This window comes from Coptis chinensis, chromosome 4, assembly GCF_015680905.1.
Source record: "Coptis chinensis isolate HL-2020 chromosome 4, ASM1568090v1, whole genome shotgun sequence".
Lineage (NCBI taxonomy): Eukaryota > Viridiplantae > Streptophyta > Magnoliopsida > Ranunculales > Ranunculaceae > Coptis > Coptis chinensis.
In genome coordinates, this window is record NC_141459.1 from 65977219 (window position 1) to 65998652 (window position 21434).

At 34.5% G+C, this 21434-nt stretch overlaps 1 protein-coding gene and 1 long non-coding RNA gene across 5 annotated transcripts; one reads left to right on the forward strand and one right to left on the reverse strand.

The window, feature by feature from the left end:
• Positions 1-1003: 1003 nt before the first annotated feature.
• Positions 1004-4243, forward strand: LOC147504447 (uncharacterized). Its single transcript, XR_015220401.1, has 3 exons — positions 1004-1492; positions 2619-2679; positions 3402-4243. It is a non-coding gene; the product is annotated as an uncharacterized LOC147504447 (long non-coding RNA).
• A 2378-nt stretch (positions 4244-6621) lies between these two features.
• Positions 6622-20159, reverse strand: LOC147504448 (kinesin-like protein KIN-14C). Of its 4 annotated transcripts, none has more exons than XM_086557331.1 (17): positions 19904-20159; positions 19545-19811; positions 19328-19472; positions 19139-19248; positions 18939-19058; positions 18589-18792; positions 15524-15733; positions 15366-15440; positions 15128-15274; positions 14905-15052; positions 14685-14794; positions 12070-12231; positions 11779-11984; positions 11528-11609; positions 11351-11455; positions 11152-11256; positions 6622-6988 (listed from the first exon to the last, which is right to left on the reverse strand). In XM_086557331.1, exons 1-17 carry the CDS (start codon positions 19946-19948, stop codon positions 6809-6811), a joined length of 2421 nt encoding a protein of 806 aa, XP_086413457.1. In that variant the 5' UTR covers positions 19949-20159; the 3' UTR covers positions 6622-6808. The 4 variants fall into 4 exon arrangements, with proteins under 4 accessions (XP_086413457.1, XP_086413458.1, XP_086413460.1 ...); XM_086557332.1 differs by having other exon boundaries at positions 14914-15052; positions 19904-20062; XM_086557334.1 differs by having other exon boundaries at positions 19899-20051.
• Positions 20160-21434: the final 1275 nt, after the last annotated feature.

A 21434-nucleotide genomic window follows, 5' to 3' on the forward strand; every position in this document is an offset into this window, starting at 1 on the left:
AGCTTTTTACTTTTGATCCTTCTATGATTGTAGCATTATGTTCCTTCTCTTCCTTTGGTTACAAATTTAAAGTTTAGTGTACTACGTAAGATGTTTGCAAGTCAGTTACATGAAGCTGTTGAATGCTTAGCATATTCTTGAGCTCTTAGACGTTGTCATAGCTAGCTTTCGTTGTATTAAGGTTTGATCGTTTTTCCTTTAGCCTTTAGTCATATTATTGCCTATTTTTGGATGAGAGCTTTGAATCATACCATGTTTGCAATCATAACTATGATCAGTTTATTATGAAAATACTATAACAATGACAAATGTGATAATCTGTTTAGTCTAGCATTATAAATTTAATTATTATTAAACAATTTAAATTTTCTAATATTTCCTAGCTAACGGTTGAAAATGATCTTTGTTGCTTGGATGAAATTTGTGAAAAAAACTGCTCGACTTATTTAATTCTTATTAGTCCATAAATAAATGTCTTCGCTGTAAAAAAAACACGTTAACCATCCTCTCTCAATCTCTATCACTTCCCCCTTAGCTCCCTTCTTGAATGAATTTGTAACTCCCAAAACTTCTCACTCACCATTAAGATAATTCATGGTCATTCATCAATTTCTACCCTTATCTTCTATGTAGGAACTATCCATCTTCTTCCAATCCGTGACTAATTTCACTTCATGGTTCTAAGAATTCCCTAAAAAGCTCATCAATCTTCATAGAAGGTTTCTTTCTTAGGTTGCTTCATACTGACAATTGATGTGAGATTTGCACCATTGCAATTCAGGTTGCTGAGACTGTTATAAGTTCTCTTTCATTTCCATTCCAGTAAAAAACCTATTCGATTGTTAATGATTGTGCGACCAAAACTAATTTGTTTTGAAACCCTCAAGATTCCTTCTGATTCAAACGTTCATGTTCACTCTCTCTTAAATTACTACAACTGCGCAGCCTCTCTATTCTCATCCCATTTTTTTTTTACAGAAAACGGAGATTGCAAATAGGAGTTTTGTTCCAAGTAGGCAAGCAACTGATGAGTTTTCCATATTCATTTGATATGGATCTTATTTGGTTTTTGGCATCTAATGTACTTTTTTATTTTCTCTATTTCATGTATGATTCCAGTTTTTTTCAATGGTGTTACTTTATTATTAGCGTATTGCCTTCGAGTACCAGAGTGGTGTGAAGCTTATACTCATTACACTGAAGATGCAATGTTTTATTTTAGTTCTCAAATTGCACATACATTATGATGATCAGTTGCATATCTGCATGAAGGTTTGCTCTTGATAGCGACTTTAGATTTACTTCTTCTGCAATGAAGTCTTCATCGCAATGAAAATTTTAGCATGGTTATTTTAGTTCTCTATGCCCAATGGTCAATTGAGTTTGACCAGTTTCAGTGTTTCATGTTGATCGACTTTGTACTCTTGAACTTTTTACAGGGTATGGTGAACTATGGAGAAGTCATAACTCTCCGTCTCTTGGTTCCACCCAGGTATCTTCTCTTGCCATATGTCTTCCTTAACATGTGTCGTGTTATCATTTGAATCTCACTGATCATCATTAATTTCACGTATGGACTTTGATTATTATTTTTTCTTTCTATTAAGTGATGATAACGTTTTAGCTTTAAATGACACTATACCAGTGCTCTTATGAGTTTAGTTGAGTGAATTTAGAGAAAATTGTGGTAAAACGATTATTCAAGTTTGGTGTTGCATTTTTTCATATAACTATATGATAGTTCTTGATTGAGTTTGTTGTTTGAAGTCATGCGTGCATATCATCTTAGTTTTACAACAGGTTACTGCTTCAATCATTGATATTCACTATTATGGCATGCCTGCATAACTTAATTCTAAAATCATATTTTTCACAAAGTTTGCTATTTAATCGTGGTTTTGATTCCCTTTATCGTAATTTTCCCTCCTTTTTGAATATGCTGCTTTGTCAAATGTGAATTCGTTATGGTCAAGGCATCAAGTTATATGCTAATTTTGTTCGACATTTTTTTTTCCTGGAGTTGAAATTGTGTAGTGTACTGATCTTTCATATTGGTTACACCTGATCTCTTACCTTTGAATGGAGTTTGTAGTTAGGGATAGTTAAGCATGCACCTATAAGAAAGAGGGTTAGATTTAATTTATTGCCTAAATAGTGCTGAGAATAAGCGGAGATGCTTATGTTGTTGCTTGAAGTCATCATTTTAAATAGTCTTGCAATCTCTAATGAAAATTTTCAATGTACGTTAAATAGAGATTCTATTTTCTACATATTTGTACTTATTATTTGCTTTATATTCTCGCTAAGCTTTCAATTCTGTAGAGTGGAGAATCCAGCATAAAATATCATGCTAGACCATTATATTTATTTTGTTTTTAAAGGAAAACGACAAGATTTGCAACAACTATATAGTCCTAAACTTCTGATTTTTTTTTTCTCTTAAAGATCTTGGTTTGTGTAATTTTGTTTCCATTCTGGACCAATTTTTTTATACTTCATTGCAATGGATTATTGTCCGAGCTGAAGTACTAACTTCTTTGGGTTGTTTGTGGAAGTTTATTTCTTGGTATCCTAATACACTGCAAGAATTTTGGTACTCTTTGCACGTACTTCCAAAGTTCGCAATAGCAAGATGACATCACATCATTATTCAAGCCGAACGAGCGGTTTGAACGAACGGTTAGTATGCACTAAAACTGCATGATATGTGGGCTTTATAATTCAAAGACAACTTTTAAAAACCACAGCCCTTCATATTACACCCACTTTTCTCCTGTGTTAGAGTAGTCAAACTAATATAGAGTGGATTGCAACAGAGCATAAATTAGTAAAAAGGTGATCCTTATACTTGGGCAGAGCTATAGTTACTCCAGATGGCCTTGATGCACAAATCTACCCCACATTCTAATATTCGTCATTTTAGCTGCATGCATTTCAGAATGTTACATAGGAAGTTACACTCAGAAAATTGTTTATAGAGTTCCGTTTGCATAGTCCTATTTTGAGAACTGCAAAATCTTCCAATATGCTTTATAAAAGGGTTTGAAGAAAAGATATACATGCAGAGTTAATGCTATGAAGGTACTTTTGGTGGTGGTTTGGATAAGGGTTTAGATAATTGCATATGATGACTGAATAACTATATCAATCCCCAATAAAGTCATTTATCTCATTCTCTTTCTAATTCCTATGATTTCCCCCCACTCATGTAGATATAGCTATGCTGAAATTAATTGAAATCATCTTGAACTGCATGTTCTAATGTTGGGCATCTGGAGGTGGTCATGTTTTTGAATTGCATATTAGCCTTGCCTATTTCGTCATGCATGACAATTTATGTGTTTACAGCCTGAAATTACTGGGTTGCAACTAATTGTACCCTTGGTTTTTAAATCATACAGTTACCACCAGGGAGGCTTCTTATGAGTCGGCAAGGGCATTTATCCTTTCTGTTACTCCTGAAGACAGTGTGACTCAGTGTAAGGTTCCTTTAAAATCTTATACAAGTTCATTTGGGACATTGCAAGTCGTGGAGAGTGGATCAAAAGAAATTAAGGTTGGTTAGCATATTGTTAGGATATTTCTGCAAGTGCTATAGTTTTTATAAAATTCTTATTCATCTTTACTTTTTAATTGGAAATGAATTTGATTGAAATGTATTGATATTTCATATGAGCCTTGGCAAGGGATTGCATAGAACTTGGTATGACCAAATTGATGATATCAGAATGCCTATGCAAGAATATACATCAATTTCCAGCAAAGGCTTGCGAGAAAAGGAGAAATCAAGCTTTTATCTATTATGTAAAAATATTGAAGAGATTGAAAGAATTTTTGTAGATGAAGATTTGGAAGAGCTTGAGAGAGATTTATATACAATTAGAAAAGCTCAGAGCTCTCAAGTTATTCCATGCGTGCCTAACCAAGGCCCTAGCTATACCAACTACTCTAAACTCTCACACGGAACTGACCAAGCATTCCAGCACAGAAGGTGATGTACATAATCATGTAAATATTACAATTGTTCGATCTAGCAAAAAACATGAAAGGAAATCGCGTAGAGAAAAAATTTCAAAGACAGTCTTAAAAACTTATGATGCGCAACTTCAGAGCAAACTTAAAGTACATACAAATTTGAATGTGATGCCTATGCTATCCCAGCCTGTAGTGGACGTTATGTAGAATTTTGGTTGTTTGTCCAACGCAAGGTTTGTGCAAAAGCTCAGTGTATTCCAGGAGTCAAAACAAAAAGCTAGAGGTGAAGCAAACCAAATTTTAGTAATCTTAGGACAAGTAAATATAGCATGATCTATAGTTTCAATGGAAGAATCGCATCGTGGGCACCTGTCAGAAGTACAGCTATGCTGATCAAATAAAATTTTACGAGTAGGGAAAATATTCCGCATCATTTTCCATAAAAAAAGTTTCAATTCTAAGAGGTGAGTGAATTTTCCAAATCAGATTCCATGCTTGTTTAAGATAACCATAATGATTACTAGTATTAAGCAAAATAATTCTATCCTTATTAAGAAACCAATGATAAGCAGATTTTACCGAGAAACAACCATTTTTTTCAAGAGACCAAAACATCTTTTGAGAATTAGCATGGGGATGAATCTTAGTATGAATAATCGCATCTCTAATATGAGGTATAAAAATACTATCAATAATATCATATTTCCAAGAAAAGTTTCATGATCAATCAGATCAGACACAAAAACAAAGTCAGAATTACAAGGTTGGGAACCAAAAGACTTTTTTATACGGAAGAGATGGAATCCAATTATCCTCCCATATTTTGATGTTATCCCCTGTAGATATACTCCAACAAGGTATTGATCAAGATATCTCATTTTTTATTTTGGTCACATTTTTCCACCAAGTGGAAGCCGATTTTTTTGCTGTAGCTTTCAGAAAAAGAACATTCCTAAAGTATTTGGCTTGGAGAAGCCGAACCTAGAAAAGGTCTGGTTCAGTAATAATTTTCCAACATATTTTGAATAAAAGGGCTTTATTTTGGGAATAAAAATGTTTAAACCCATAGCCCCCATTGCTTTTCTTATTACAACACTAGTTCCAATTTATCATATGTATTTTATTATGATCAACCTCATTTGTTCCCCACCAGAATTTTGCATTAAGCATGTCCAAATGATGGCAAATAGATTTAGAAAAAAAGTTAGTCTGCATAGAATAAATAGAAATAACAAAAGTAACACTTTTAATTAAAGTACCTCTACCAACAAAAGAAAGAAGCTCCGAATTCCAAGAAGATATTTTAACAGAGATATTTCTAATGACTTTATGAGTACTAACTATATTTGGTTTATTAGGATTAAAATCAATACCTAAATAAATATTATTAAAATTAGAAAGGGGGATTTTCATAATTCTAGACAAGAGTTTCTTATGACGATGGTGAACATTTTGACTAAAAAGAAGGGAAGACTTATTAAAATTAACCTGCTGATCGGACATCAAACAATACTCATTCATGCATTTTAAAAGAATATGGGTTCATTAATATTAGCTCTAATAAATAAGAAACAATCATCAGCAAGCATGAGATGTGGTACAGGAAGAGCATGCCTAGCTATACAGATACCATGCAGATTATTATTAGCTTGAAGATGAGAAATATGCCTAGAAAAATATTCAGAACAAAGAATGAAAAGAAAAGGGGAGAGGGGATCACCCTGTCGTAATCCCCTTAATGCAGAAAACTTACCAAAGGGGGAACCATTCAGGTTAATAGAGAAAGAAGAGGTAGTAATACAAATAACAATCCAATCAATCCATTTTTGACAAAACCCAAAGTGCTGCAAAACTTTGAAAAGAAAAGGTCATTCAATTTGATCAAAAGTTTTATGCATGTCTAACTTCATAGTCATACAACCTTGCACACTTTTTTTTGTTTTTAGCTTTTGAAGAATCTCTTGTAAAATGATTGTATTATCAGATATTTGTCTATGTTTTACAAAAGCAGATTGATGAGGAGAAATTAAATCAGGAAGGAGAGGTTTAAGTCGATTGGCTAAAATCTTAGTTAAAAGCCTATATATGATATTGCATAAACTAATAGGCCTAAAGTTTTTCACCTGATTTGGGTGTGGAACTTTAGGAATAAGGATAAAATTTGTATGATTAAAAGATTGGAGCATAGAGTTATTTGAGAAAAAATCTTGAATAACGAATTATCATGGTAGAGCATAAAGTAAAATTGCTCTTTAACCGTAAGACCAAAAAGAATAAATGGAAGTCACGTGCTTGCTTAAGTGAAGACATGTGAAATTTCTCTCAAAGGCTTTAGACTTAGCTTAAAATCATCATTAGAAATGAAAATATATATCCAGAATGATAAAATTGGAGGCCCATATAGGGGCTGCATTGGAGGCTGTTTTTTTTAAGGCCCGTCAAATTTGAAGATAAAGACCTGTATAGAGCTGTAAACAACTGTAAAAGGCCCATTGATTATGCCCTTAAATCCTTAAGTCTCTTTAAAAAATGTAAAAACTGTAAACAAAAACCACTGTAAAAGGTATAAGGAAGTGATAACATACGTACAAAGTAAGTATTTGCAACAGCTAAATCAATCTCAAGGTTAAATGAAAACACAGGCACTGAGAAAAGAGCTTGAAGGAAACCAATACAATTATCGTTCGGACCACAACTTTAGAAATACAACATTATTAGAATTACAGGCACATGAAGTTAGACACTTTCCAAACTACATATAAATAGTAAATGTCTTACAGCTACTAAAGCACACTGGAACAGAAAAGGCCTCAAAGGGATACTACACTTTGAATTAACCATAGCTGAGACGAGAATCAGAGGGCCGCAAACTAGTCTGTCGCCGTGGAACCCCTATCTCACATGCATTGACTCTTGCTGCAAAGCGGAGTGAACAAAGTGATTCACCCATAGATGACGGATCCGGAGAGATGTTGACAAACATCAGCGTCTTTGAATCACCACCAAGACAAGGCTGATTAAAACCATATTGCCAAATGGGAGAGGTCAGTGATATAATGTGTAAATTTTTACAATGAAATAAAAAAATAATAATAATAACTAACTAGTATAGTTTAAAAATCGAAGGCTACTGATCAAGTTTCAATGGCTTCAGCGTTTTAACTATAATATCTAGAAATGAACTCATAAGATCCACAAAGTCAGGGCATAGGATATAAAAAACAAAAAGCACATTGTATGTAGCTATCACCTAAAACAAAAGGCGTGTAGTTTTACTTCAGGTCTACACGAGCAGGGCACAGCCAGATCAACCAATCAAACTAAGAAATAGTCATTATAAAAGGGAAAAGCTCAGGCTAAGCACCTTGGATTAGTTTTTCTAATTATATTTTGTTTTTTTTCTTTCTTTTTGTTGATTTTAATTTGGGCATTATATTTTTTATTGATTTGGGAGTGGGCGTTATTGTGTTCACTTATTTTGGTTTCAATCTCAATCTTTTTCCAATTATACAACAAAACGAAAGGAATTTTACTATCAAAAAGGAAAACAACATTGTGATGCTGGGAAAGCTAAACCTCCTACAGAACAAGCCCTACAGCACAAGAGAGAACAAAACAACTTCTATAGCAATCATCTTCAGGACATTCACCACTGGAAGTGGATACTCCAAACGTGTGTAACTACTACATAAATTACTGCAGCCAAACAGAGCCTAATATGCTGCAGCCCACTCCGATTGGCGCCCAGTCAAAGCACCCTCAAAAACCATGCACACCTCTAAAAAAAGGATGTCAGCTAAAAGTTTTGGATATCAAGTTGGAACTTAGGTAAGTTTTTCTATCTGATATGAGTTCCTATTTGAAATGCTTACATAACACAATCTAATCAGACACTATCTAATTTGATATCCAACTATATCGATAGACAAGCACCATTGTATGTTGAAGGACCATAATAATTGTGCCATCAACTGATTAGCTATAACTGTATATCAAAAGAGAGTATGTTTCACTTCATCCCTCTCAAAACAGATCATATTCTTCAGGCCTATGCCTCCTATGTTCTATCTTCTCTATATTCAACTCGAGGTCACTTGCCATCTTCAACTCCTATGCTCCTTTTAATAAATTATTTTTGTTTGTGTTTAATATCTATATTAACATATATGTTTAATGTTTAAATTGTTGTAAACATGTAAAGTAGTGTTAAACCTTCAACAAGAATTGGTCGCCTATTAATCTCCCCAAACTGCCGAGAGTGGAAGAGATGGTCCTGTTAGGATGTACACAAACAGGTCTCTATGCATAGCAGTAAGTTAACTTATGTTAATGGAGCCAATAATTTGGAAGCAATTAAGCAAGATTTTATTCTTCAAATTTCAGCTCCTGTAGACAACCCATTTATGCCTAAATCCAGTTCGGAACCTCCAAAAATTAATTCACCAGGGCACTATCTTGGTTCAGATTTCCTAAATGATTCATCTAATCAAACCACCAAGGGATTAATGTGTACTACCCTAGCTTTCGGTTTTGACTTTTGACAAAACGGTATGTGGTGTCATGTGTGCCAAAATGATACTTGGCTTTCCTTGCAATGTTCCTGACACTAATTAGATTTGTGCCGTCGTCGCATGCTCAGCTCATCAAAAGGCTTTATCTGTTTCCTTCATGACCAAAACCTGCTTGCCATCTGATAAAATGTCGGGACAATTTCGCTTTGTTGATATGCAGCTCCTAGAAGATGTTTGGATCCTTTTCTATTTAATTTTGAAAAGGATCTTCCTCTAAGAGGAAACATTGAATTACAATGCCTACTTGCAGCTTTACAATCTCAAGTTAAACCGATATAAAGGAAAAATTCGAAGCCAAATTTTCTTTAACCGCAGGAGGGTAATGCCGTAATGGTAAAGTACAAGAATTTTACTAAATTTGGCGGGTCTATATGCAACCAAACTCGAGGACAAGTTTCTTCAAGCCAAGGAGATTGATGCAAGAGCATACTGACAACATGTTGATGCCATCATGAAATCAAGATGGAAGTCTCACATCCTATTTAGTTATTAGATTAAAAAATAGTAACTACTTTCTATTTTATTAGTTTCTTCTTTGCCTTTAGCAATAAGTTATTAGAGGTTCCACTTTGTATTAGATCTAGGTTAATTAGTAAGGTTTCTATTTAGGTTTCCAATTAGAATTAGGAACATGGTTTATCATATATCTAGGACTTCATTGTTAGATTGGTTTTCATTGAATATTAATTTTAAGAGAATTGGTCTTCTTGATGAAGGTTTAAACCCTAGTTTTCAATGTTTCTTTCATCAAACTTGATTGATGTTTAACCATTGTTAAGCTTCCACCAACAAGTTACAACACAATTCTTTAGCAAAACCCTTCATTCTCCATTTCAACGAAACTCTTCTACCTAGCAACTTATAAAACATCCTTCATTACTTGTTTCAACAGTGGATATCTCACCAGCTTTTGTTCTATTTCTTCCGCATAAACTCAATCTTCATTGTGTATAAATGACTTACAAGTGGGACCGGATTTAAAAGTCTTGTGTTTCCTTCCTTCTCCCTCCCTGCTATGTGGATTAACTCTTATGTTTCTTGATTGACAAAAAGATAACACCTCCAGAGTCCACAAAGTACAGAGACTAGAGACTGAGACTTAATCATATCTTGACACATAAAATCAAAGCTCAAACGAATTCAAGTCCCAGATCTAGCAAAAGAACTACCAAATTTAATTCATCATTGATATATCAAGAACCAAAAGTTAAACGTGGACAGATGAACCTCTCCTTCGGAGATAAAAGTTTGGCTACCCGCTAAGCTGAAAACATTTTTTCTTTTTGGCAGATCAACTGACAACATCAAGATGGAGTTCAAGCAACTTTGTTGGATCTGATATTATCCGATATTCGTTAACATCTTAATATTCAAATTCAATTACAAATCTCTGATATCTAACCATTTCACACTCGCTTAAACAAAAAAGTTCCCAATTGTTAAGTGTACAAGTTTTTCAAACCATAAGTTTTGTTTTGAGAGGCGAAGATGTTACCCCGTGTGTAAGTGCGAAAACCATTCCAATAGCTTTTTTTGTAAACAAGTTTCTTCCTACTGAACTATATTACTACACTGGTATGCGGGGTAGAGATGAAATTAGAACGTTTTCAATGGCTCACAGGCCGAGACAACTGTATATGACGCAAGTAAAATATGTGAAAATTACTGTGATTATGCAAATAGTATCCAGTCTATTAAGGTGCAGTATTTCTGTAAGTTGTGTCCAAAGCTGCATGTACTACAAGTGAACACCGTATTAACTGCCTCAAGATTTCAAGTACAAGATTTTACTTGATCAAGCATGCAAAAGCTTTAGAAAATGTTATATAGCAGAGTGTCATCTCTTTCCCTCATAATCAAGGCCCAAGGGGATATATATATAAATGAGGTGTTTTACAATCGAAATCAAATTAATCGCAAATGATACACCACAACATGGAAATAGTCAAATTAACAAAGAAGAAAACTAATCAGTCAATCCAAGCCTCTACCCATAAAAAATAAAAATTGATTTTGGGGCCATTTCTCTCGAGGGTGCAAATTGAGAGACTTTTACTCCAAGAAGAGTGACATGGGTCCCTAGGTGGATGCCTAACTAGCCTAGTTGTAGTGGTTCACTTGGCCCTATACATACATTATGATGTTCCCAGAATACATTAGATTTATGACTGATAAGATTCTTTGGTCCTTTTTCTGGATATCTTGCAAATAGAAAGTAAGACAGAGCTAACTTTGTTCATTTTCATTTATATCAAGCAGATACATTCCTCTTGAGGGATTTATTCTATCATCCCATGTTCCCTCGCAAGGAAGCTATGTTCTCAGGAGCGAGGTGCTAGGTTTCCCATGTCCCGCTCAAGCGACGCTTTTGCGACAATCAGCAAAAATTGTTCAGTTTTAGCTAAAATATGCCACCTTTGACAGCATAGCATCGGCCGTTACTGGCCTTGTGGGTTGTCTGTCCCTTCTTTTAAGCCCAACTTATGATAACTATATAAATTATTTCTCCAAGCAATTTCCAAATTAATTCAACCTCGTGGTCGTGTGGCAATAAAACATAAAATACAAAAGTACAAGGAGATTCCAACTTGTATGAAATAATTACCTGGAGAAGATATGTGAGCTTTGAGTTCCTAAAGGGAACATGGTCCTCTTTCTTTGCCAGAGAAAATATAACATCACTCAATGACGACAAACTTTTGTTTATAGCCTGGTTATAGTTGTTTTAATAGAATTTAGATTTTGTATCCGCTAAAAAACAAAACAACAAACCTAAAAGTCAAGGCAAAATTGAGAATACATACCTGAGTTTCTTTTAGGCGGTCTCCAGTAGACCCACTCTTTGATAGACGCTCACTACCGGCAAGGTCAATAAGATTTAAGATGCCATGTACTTGTTGTTCGGTGCTCTATCAGACAAGAGTACGTTGTTACTACAAACTATTTGAAATTTAAAAATGCCCAATAAAAAAAACCTATACCTCATTAACACCATAAATTCGTAACGTGAAGACAAAATGGCTTCTGGAGGACTGTTCATTCATTTGGGTTTTCCCGACAGACCTGAAATACAAATACATAATTTGTTTTACAATATTTTTCTGGTCTTATACAGATTACTTAACCAATCTTATTAGAATAAAAAGGTTGCGCTTTTGACAAGATAGATGCCAATACAAATATAACTTTTTCATTTGAAGATTTTCATCTATCATAAAATGCAAGAAAATACCTGCTTTGTGCAGCTTGGTGGAGAAGAGAGGAAACCTCTTTCAAACTGCAGACATCTACCACAGTCAGATCAGAAACATGTGTATTTCCATTCACGTCATGTTTGATTGTATATTGCCTACCGGCTGTGCTATTGTCCACACTACCAGCTCGATTTGTTGATAACAAATCACGAATTGTTTCATTATATATTTCCAGCATTGAGGCCTAAGAAAAATTAGGCAAGACATTTAGATTAGTTAAAAGAATAATACACAAGTAAGACTTTAAACTTGAAGAGTGGAAATGTAACCTGCATTTTGTACTTCCAACCCTGGGATACAAGAGATTGACTACATTGAAATATCTGTTCTAATGATCGCGGTATCAGCCCTTTTTGCTCCGGAGTTTCTGGCCTACCCATCATGGTAAAGGTTTTACCTGAACCAGTTTGTCCATAAGCAAAAATACAGACCTAAAAAGAAAAACAAAAAGAATGATTTGTCAATTTGAAAATAAGCATAGGAAAAGCAATTTCTAATGATAATGAAAACGAATAGTTTATATTCATTAATCAAAATAGGCAAAGATTAAAACCACAGCATACAATGATTGAATAAAATTTTCTTCTCCAAAGACCAAACAATATTCAAGTGGAAAAAGAAAATTCCATTTAATGTTCTTATTCTCAAACAAACCAGAGACAAATTAATCCAAACAGCCTTGTTAAAGCTCTTTGAACCTAAAAAACAGGACAGAACTATTCCTTTGTGCTTGTTGTCAACATGTTTTGAGATATAATGAAGGAGCAATTTCCTTAGACCTACGTTGATTATATAAAAACTCGGAGGCACCAATAATTATAGTTCAACATGGGCAGGGACACTATTGCCGAAATAATAACTTCTATACGAAATGCTGGCATGGATAAAAAAGGAATGGTTCGAAAAGAATCTACTAATATCACTGAAAACATTGTTAAAATACTTCTACGTAGTGTGTCTGTCCACTATACTGCTATGGTCATTTGAAGCTATAAGAATCTTTCATTTATCCAACTATCAAAATATTTTGCCTCGTGCGTCTGCTTCCAGGGGGGATCTGTCCTTGGTGAGAATGGATCTTTTTTTCATACAGTTAAAAAATATAATTTACAGGACTCCAGGGTCACTTTCTAACATCTGGCGTCTGCTGCTTAAAAGTAATGAAATCCCTGCTTAGCTTACAAATTTTAGAAAAATAAGAACAGTAACCTCCCATAAATGAATTTTGCAAAAGCTTATCCCGATAGCTATTAAGAATGAGCCCGATTCTGCAGTAAACAGTTACTGGGTTTACATCTCAGTAACCATGTAGAGATACAAGCGACCTGTCTAGTTTTCTAACACAAATTTTTTCAGTTAACTCTCCGTTTCTCTTTTCTTTGTTTTTATTTAATTATCTTCAAACAATTAAAAGTAACCAACGAAGAAAACCACAACTCCAGGCCACTTAATCAGCATCCATTTAAATGTTAATTCAAACCCACTTTTTCTGTTCCACCACTAGTGCTCATTTAACAAGAAAACTGACATAGTATTTGCTAATTGGAACTTTTTCAAAGTCCATTTAATAGATCAAAGAATTTAGGAAGAGTGTTAGACAAATTACAATTAATAAAGTGAAAAGAAAAGGAATTCTTAGCAAACATAAGTTTTGTTATCTTTGATTCTTCACAACAAAGGGCAAAATCAACATGCTCTTCACTAGAAAATGAATTTTGAATAGCTGGAAATGAAGAAGGAAAGTGACAAGAAAATTCTGAGTCGTTTCGTGAGGAGGAACATGAAGTGAAGTGATAAAATGAAGAGGTTTGAGACAGGTTTTATTTTACGTCCGTGGGATTAATCAATTTGAAGGAAAAACAAAAACGAAGAGTCAAAGAGTTAGGAAGAGTGTTAGACAAATTACAATTAATAAAGTGAAAAGAAAAGGAATTCTTAGCAAACAAAAGTTTTGTTATCTTTGATTCTTCACAACAAAGAGCAAAATCAACATGCTCTTCACTAGAAAATGAATTTTGAATAGCTGGAAATGAAGAAGGAAAGTGACAAGAAAATTCTGTGTCGTTTAAATGAGGAGGAACATGAAGTGAAGTGATAAAATGAAGAGGTTTGAGACAGGTTTTATTTTACGTCCGTGGGATTAATCAATTTGAAGGAAAAACAAAAACGAAGAGTCAAAGAGTTAGGAAGAGTGTTAGACAAATTACAATTAATAAAGTGAAAAGAAAAGGAATTCTTAGCAAACAAAAGTTTTGTTATCTTTGATTCTTCACAACAAAGAGCAAAATCAACATGCTCTTCACTAGAAAATGAATTTTGAATAGCTGGAAATGAAGAAGGAAAGTGACAAGAAAATTCTGTGTCGTTTCGTGAGGAGGAACATGAAGTGAAGTGATAAAATGAAGAGGTTTGAGACAGGTTTTATTTTACGTCCGTGGGATTAATCAATTTGAAGGAAAAACAAAAATGAAGAGTCAAAGAGTTAACTGGCATATATTCTGTGAAGTAGATAAACAGGTGGCATGTACATCAACACAATTACTGTGATATTGTAAACCCAGTAACCAGTTACTGCAGAACCGGACTGATCACAAATTATGTTAAAGAAGCATCTTCTAACAGTTTCATCCAAAAAGTCAATTTTTATGAAAGAGAGAAAAATAGAATAATTAAAATATCAGATCAAGTACTCAGCACAAATCAAAATAGGCAACATAGGTAATATCAGAAAAAAATAGACAAATGTTAATCACCTCAAAATGAACATTTATATAAGCTCAGAACACTCTTTGACAGCAAAGAATGAATCCAAACAAGGTGTGAAGCGTACGTAAGGTAATCATTGTTAACATAGATAGGACTAAGTAACAAAGCAAGTACTCACCTTATAACCATCCAGGGCACTCTGAACAAGCTGTGAGATTTCAACAAAAACATTTTGCTGTGAAGACTCGTGTGTAAAGACTTTATCAAAAGTAAACTGGTGTTTTTGCCCTGCAGACAATAAAATATGACATGTTCATAAAAAGTTTCAATCACGATAAGATCCCATTCAATAAACATACAGTGTAGTTGAACTGCAGTAAGACCAGATTTGTCTATACCTAAATTACCATTTTGTAACAAGTCTATGCCCCGACCCAGGGACTCCATTGATGTAGGATAACAAATAACTGAGGCTTCTGCACTAGCACCATCATCAGGCAACATGGGTCGCACTCTGCAGAAGACGCGAATGTTACCTTTAAGCTCCTGCAGTTTGAAGCAAGGTTATCACTATGTGAAACAAAGAAAATTAAAGAAGAAAGTGTTCAGGGGAAAAACTACCAATATAGTGTTGTGTAGTTTCTTGCGCAGCTTTTCGGCCTCAACAATTTGAAACTCTGCGTCTGCAAGGCGATTTTGTAAATCCTCCACAAGCCTATTTTGGCTTTCATACTCTGTCCTTGTCTCCAGAGTAGTTAAATCAGCCATCTATGTGTACATGTAACAGTATTTTTCAGTTGAGACCATTAGTACACTTCTGTACATATTCATGCATCAAAATACTTAGCAAGCACATTACCTTCAGCTTCTCAGTTGCAGCTGCCAACTGGTGCTGTAGTATCCGAATTTCCTCCCTCTGAGAAGAACAGGTCTCCTACAAAAGGCAACCATATCTCAAAACAATTAATGACACGGGCCAAAGGAAAACTCGTAGAAAGCCAGTGTTACAAGACAAACCTCAAGAGCATTTGATTTAACAGTAAGATTTCCCAACTCGGTAGAAGACTTTCCTGTGAATTCTTTGTACTTATCCAACTCAGCTTTTAAATTTTGCACTTGCAGTTGCTGGCGGTCGCGAACATCTTTTGCTTGTTCCACCTCCATTCTTAAGGAACCCAATTCACTATTTAATAAATCTCTCTGCTTCAAAGCCTCATCGCGAGAGTCCTACAGATGAAATAAACGTATAAAACAAAGCTAAGTAGCTATCAAGTGGGTAATATGGACACAATAAAATAAAACAAAACCTAGCCCTCTTTTGAACATCATACTACCTGTGCTAATTTTGAATGGTGCCTAAACTGTTAAACTGAAATGCTAAAAGAATGTAAGAAGCAATAAAATGTTTGTCTCACACAGTAATAAAGACAAATTGGATAAATAGTTTATGCTTACAGCTCAGAATAACATAAACTTTTACAACTATAGTGTACGTATTTAACAGACATACTGTTGAAAGAAAAGGATAAATTTTATAATCTAGGGGTCCTACACTTCACTCCTACATAGGTCAGATCATTCTACACTCAACCACAACCACTTAAAAGGTCAAAGTTTGATGCATTCCAACAACACCAGTAATTAGCCCTTTAATAAATTCAAAGCCTCATCACCTCAGGTGTCATACGTGTTCAACACTTAAGGTGAATGATAGCAAGAACAAATGCTATAGCAGCAGGCATTCCGATATCTGAGTATGTAAATACATTTTCCAAAATCCAATACAAATTTGAAGAAAGGAGGATACATTGGCACAAAAAAACATTGCTTAGAGAATGGGTGCAATATAGTGAAGCTATCACAAAGAAAATAGTTGCTAAAATGGTACTCTCCCTCCTTTACTAATGTGTTACCATTCACTCTTGCATCACAAAAACCACAATTGCAGGAATGCAGTTTAAAATCGAAACATGGCCAAAGGCATTGTACCATCAACCACACTAAATGCATAGCGTCCTATGCCACATACTTACATGGACACACCATATTTTAAAGTTAATCCGTGTCAGATACGTGTCCACGTATCTTTGTCAGGACCGACACACATATTGTATGTGATATACCTCGATGGTGGTAGTCGCTGAATCGGCCACTTCATATCTGTGTTGGATATGGACACACATACCCGTGTTAATGTAACTTAGGTAGCAGCAAAGATAAACACATCTGAAATACAAGGGCTTCACCATTTGGGAATGTCAAAGCCTCATCGTGTTAGGTGTCTTAGCCCTTAGGTCTTGTGAACTCTTAAAAGAAATCATGGAAAGAAGAGAAGCTAGTAGGTCTCATGTATCCAAGCATATAAATAAGTTTCTATCATCAAATACAAAGCTGAAAAGGGAGGGTACTTTGGCACTAAAACAACATTGCTTAAAGTAGTGAAACGCTACGAAAGGAAACCTCTTTTTTCCCTAAATTGACCCACTCCCCTCATCATTATTAAAGAATGGGACTCATAAGCTCTCTGTAGGTAGTGAGGTAAGGAGGCATGCCAGCCGGCAAGGGACGATGCCTCAGTTCAAATGAATAATGCTGACTTTCTAAGTATTTCCACGACTTTCAGAAATTCATGTTTTGACCAATTAAGAAATAGGCAAAATCGCCTTGCAACAGATTGCAATGCTATTATCTTATTTCTTACAATTATATTGGGTCAAATGAACATTTCTTTTGAGGTGCAATGTTTCATTCCACAATCTCTTCTCGTTTGAGTCTTGTTATACCACGATCTATAAGATGAAGGACGGCAAGTACTTTCCGGTTCAACCAACCAGAGACCTATAATGACATCCCACCAAACATCTTTTAAAGTAGATCCATCCAACTAAATAACATTCCCAAGTGAATGCAATTTAGTTGTCAGCATTATAATAACTAGAATACCACAGTGGTGAGAACCGACAGCAAGGAGGAGGAGAGATGTGCGAGAGGTGGGGATGAAGGAGTGTGAAGAGGAAAGAGATGAAGGCGAAACAGGAAAAGATGGAGAATTGAGTGGTAAGTTGAAGAATTGAGTAGTGGGTTTGAAAAATGGAGAATGGAGGGAAACTTAGAAAATATGGGGAATACAGAGAGGGGGACAGACACTGTTGTTTACCAAGACATTTGTTATTCTCAAGAGAGATCTCCTCATGTCAGTCGGATTAAGTGTAGATTCTAATACTTAAAAACCATTCATTTAAAATCCTTGTTTATAAAGATTTCCCTTTGGAGAACATAAATAAAACAACGAAGAAGCATTCAGACAATTCAAACCATTCTTGCGAACAACATCAGATTTCCATCAAAGGTTTTCCATAGACCAAAATCCAAACTGCCCATTAAACAAAGTGAATTGACATGACAATCACACAAAATGGGACATTTTCAAAATGCAAATTCAATAACGTAAATGTATGTATGTATTTACATAATTAACATATATATATATATATATATATATATATATATATAGGAGGAAGGAACCCACACTCCCAACGAACATAGAGTTAATAACTTATTAGTACCCTAAACTTACCAAAAGTTTACAAAATGGTACCCAAACTTTTTTTTCTTGCCTAGTTGTACCCGATTTCTTACGATTGAGTACCTTTGGACATCTTCCTGACCAAAATGTCCCTAGCTATTATGTTTTAAAATTGCCACTAAGTTCCAGTCCATCACACTTTAGCGGACATGTGTTATCATCTACCATAGGGGTGGTAGCAGGGTGGATACAGAAGTTAAATAACCACCATCGCATTCATTCTATTGGGACAAGTTAGATGACAACACATCTCAACTAACTTAAGTGTAATAAACTAGAACTTAGTGGCAGCACTTAAGAAATAGAATAAGCATGGACATTTTGGTCAAGAAAATGTCTAAAGGTAATCAATCGTACAAAATTGGAAGTTCGAGGTACTATTAGGCTAGAAAAAATAGTTCAGAACCATTTTTTAAACTCCTGGCAACTTCAGGGTACTAAAAGATTATTAACTCAACCAACATATAACAAAACAACATATATTTTACAAACTTACTCGAAATGAAGAAATTTCATCCTGTAGCAAATTATACCGGCCCCTTAACGTCGCACGGTCCTCCAAAATTACAGATTTCTCCTGTTCTAGACGTTCAAGGTTCCTCTTATATGTCTCACAATCCATCTGAAGTCTACTATTATACTGTTGTAAGCTTGTGTTATACTCTTGTGAATTCCGGTAAGTAGCATTAAGTGACTCTATCTGCATAGTTTTGCACATTTGACAAAAACCCAGTTAAGCAAAAGTCAGAAAATTATGGTGTCCCAGAGGAAAATTGCAAAAAAAAAAACTTGATTGTAACTCATATATATTTCTTATCAATAGAGTTTTGCTCAAGTTAGCAGTACCCTATGATTTGCACTCTGTAAGTCCTGTTGAGCTCTTTCAAACTCATCGGCTAAAGAAGCATGCATTTTCTCAACAACCTCTTTAGCTTCTTTTTCACTATTGTAAGAATCAACTGCAACCTGCAATGTTTTTCCCCCCAATCAATACATTACATTTAACCAACAGAATTACAAAATCACATTCGCATTATCTATCTTACCATCTTTTCCGATTCAACTTTTGCAAGTCTTTCTTCTAAAGAAACTGAGTTTCTCCTTAACTCTCCAATCAATGTCTCCAACTCATCAATCTTGTTCTTCATTTGCACCTCTAATCATATAACATATTGTTACCAATAAATCAATTACAAGACTAATAAAAAAGGGGACCAGACAGTATCAAAATTTACCCAAATCAATACATTTCCTATCTGCCGATTCCAACAAATTTCGAAGCTTCTCCTGCTCAACCACATATCTCTCTTCCAATTCCTGAAACCATTTCATACAAAGCCTCAACCTTTTTATATACTCCGTCATTTGCTCACACTTTCCCTGAAAAAAAAAACCCCATAACTCAAAACTAATCAATTAATAATAAAATTAACTTTCATAAAGAATACTAACCTTGTAATCAAACTTATTTTTGCCTTTCATTTTCTCATTCAAAAGAGATTCAACATCTTCTTTAGTAAACTGAATAATTCCATCACCACCACAATCAGAACTCCCGTTGTTATTATTATTATTATTATTCGGATCGCTTCTCATTGACACGTCAGCAAATGCTTGTCGATTACTACGCGTACCACCGCCAGTCTGACCAACCATTTTTCCTGGTCCAATTTTCCGCCGTTTGTCTAATGGTATTTCATCTAATAAACCCTCTTTCTTCTACACAAATAATTAATAATTAATAATAAAATAAATGAATTAATAAATGAAGAGAGAGAGAGAGAAAGAGAGAAGAGATGTAGAGACCTTACATTTGAAGGAGTGATGGGAGGTTTGTTCTGATTTCTTGAAGACATTTTGAAGTGAGAGAGTGAGAGAGAAAGAGAGAGAGGGGGGAGAGTAAAGTGATGATGAGAGGCTAACAATGTGGGGCCAGGATGAATTGTGTTTGAAGTAATTAAAGAATCGCAGCCGTTGCTTTAATTAAAAGGTTCGATTTTTTTTTGTTTTTTTAAATTTCTTTCGCTCTCTCGGCTTTGAGTGTTGCAGTGTGTTTTTTCTGAGTTCAGGTTTTTTGACGTAAATTTCGGTTGGAATGTGGGCAGGTTTGGAAGAGGCGTTGAGAGAGCGGATTTTCGAATTTTTTTGAAATGGGATCTGGCGGAAGTGCGGGCGGACTCGTAAATTTAGTCTCTCACTAGATTGTCCTCCAGGAAATAATTAATTTACAGTGCCGCCCTTTTCTTATTTTCCGTAAAACTTTTAAGAAAACGACCGCATACCTCTCCGCTTATAAATCAACAATGTGCTTTATTGACTCATATTGCAACAACCACCTAGCGTGTGCATGGGTACCCAATTACCCGAACCCGAACCAAAATCATTTATAGCGGTTATGGGTCTTAAAATATTAGACTCATTTAAAATGGGTCTTCAAGAACCGAACCGATAAAGAACCGAAACAGTTATAACTGAATAATAAAAAACCGATGGGTACCCCACCGAAACTGGAACCGATTAGTATGATTTTGATATATAGAATTTAGTATTATATTACACTAAATAAAGACAAACCCAAACATTATTATTATATATATAGTCTATATTTGTTATGTGTAAAATTATATTAAATATATATAACATTTAGCATAATAGTGAATCTGTGAATGTGTGTTATTAAATACATTTTTTATAATATTACATTAAATATGTGTATTATAAATATTAATAATAATGTTTACATGTTTATGTCTACATGTATAGTCGTATACTATGAATTAACTAATGCATTGTCTATATTAACTAATGCATGAACGTACGTGTACGTGCTTGATATATTACATGTATATATATATATATTGGATAAGGAATACGTGCAATGCTAACTAACAATTGTGGTACATGTGGTATTTATTCTATATATGACGTATTATGTATAGTATAATATATACATGTTTGATTTAAAATATACACATACATATAATATATGATAATGTATTTAAAGTTTTTAGATAACTTTCAAATACTATTATTGAATTTAGGACCATTATTTCTTATGAAATGACAAAAATATCGATGACAAGTGTTATAGTCGCCGTAAACCAACTTTTATATCGGTTATATAACTAAAAATAATAATTTTAGCAATAAAAATGTATAATCCGAGAAGGAATCAAAACCCAAACCGGAACCGACTTAATTAATAGGTATGGGTCTAAGTTTTCAAAATATAAGAAAAAAACCGAAAGAACCAAACCCGATATGAACCGTTAAAAATAGACCCAGAACTGAAACCGATAAGAACCGACCCATGAACACCCCTACAACCACACACCTCTCCAC

What these genes read in the sequence shown, in the direction of transcription:
- LOC147504448 (XM_086557331.1), bottom strand. Translation starts at nt 19,948, where the DNA reads ATGTCTTCAAGAAATCAGAACAAACCTCCCATCACTCCTTCAAAT. An exon ending in AAGTTGAATCGGAAAAGATG is followed by an intron (nt 19,059 to 19,138) that starts GTAAGATAGATA and finishes AAAACATTGCAG; the next exon opens with GTTGCAGTTGATTCTTACAA. An exon ending in TTAAATCAAATGCTCTTGAG is followed by an intron (nt 15,441 to 15,523) that starts GTTTGTCTTGTA and finishes TGCCTTTTGTAG; the next exon opens with GAGACCTGTTCTTCTCAGAG.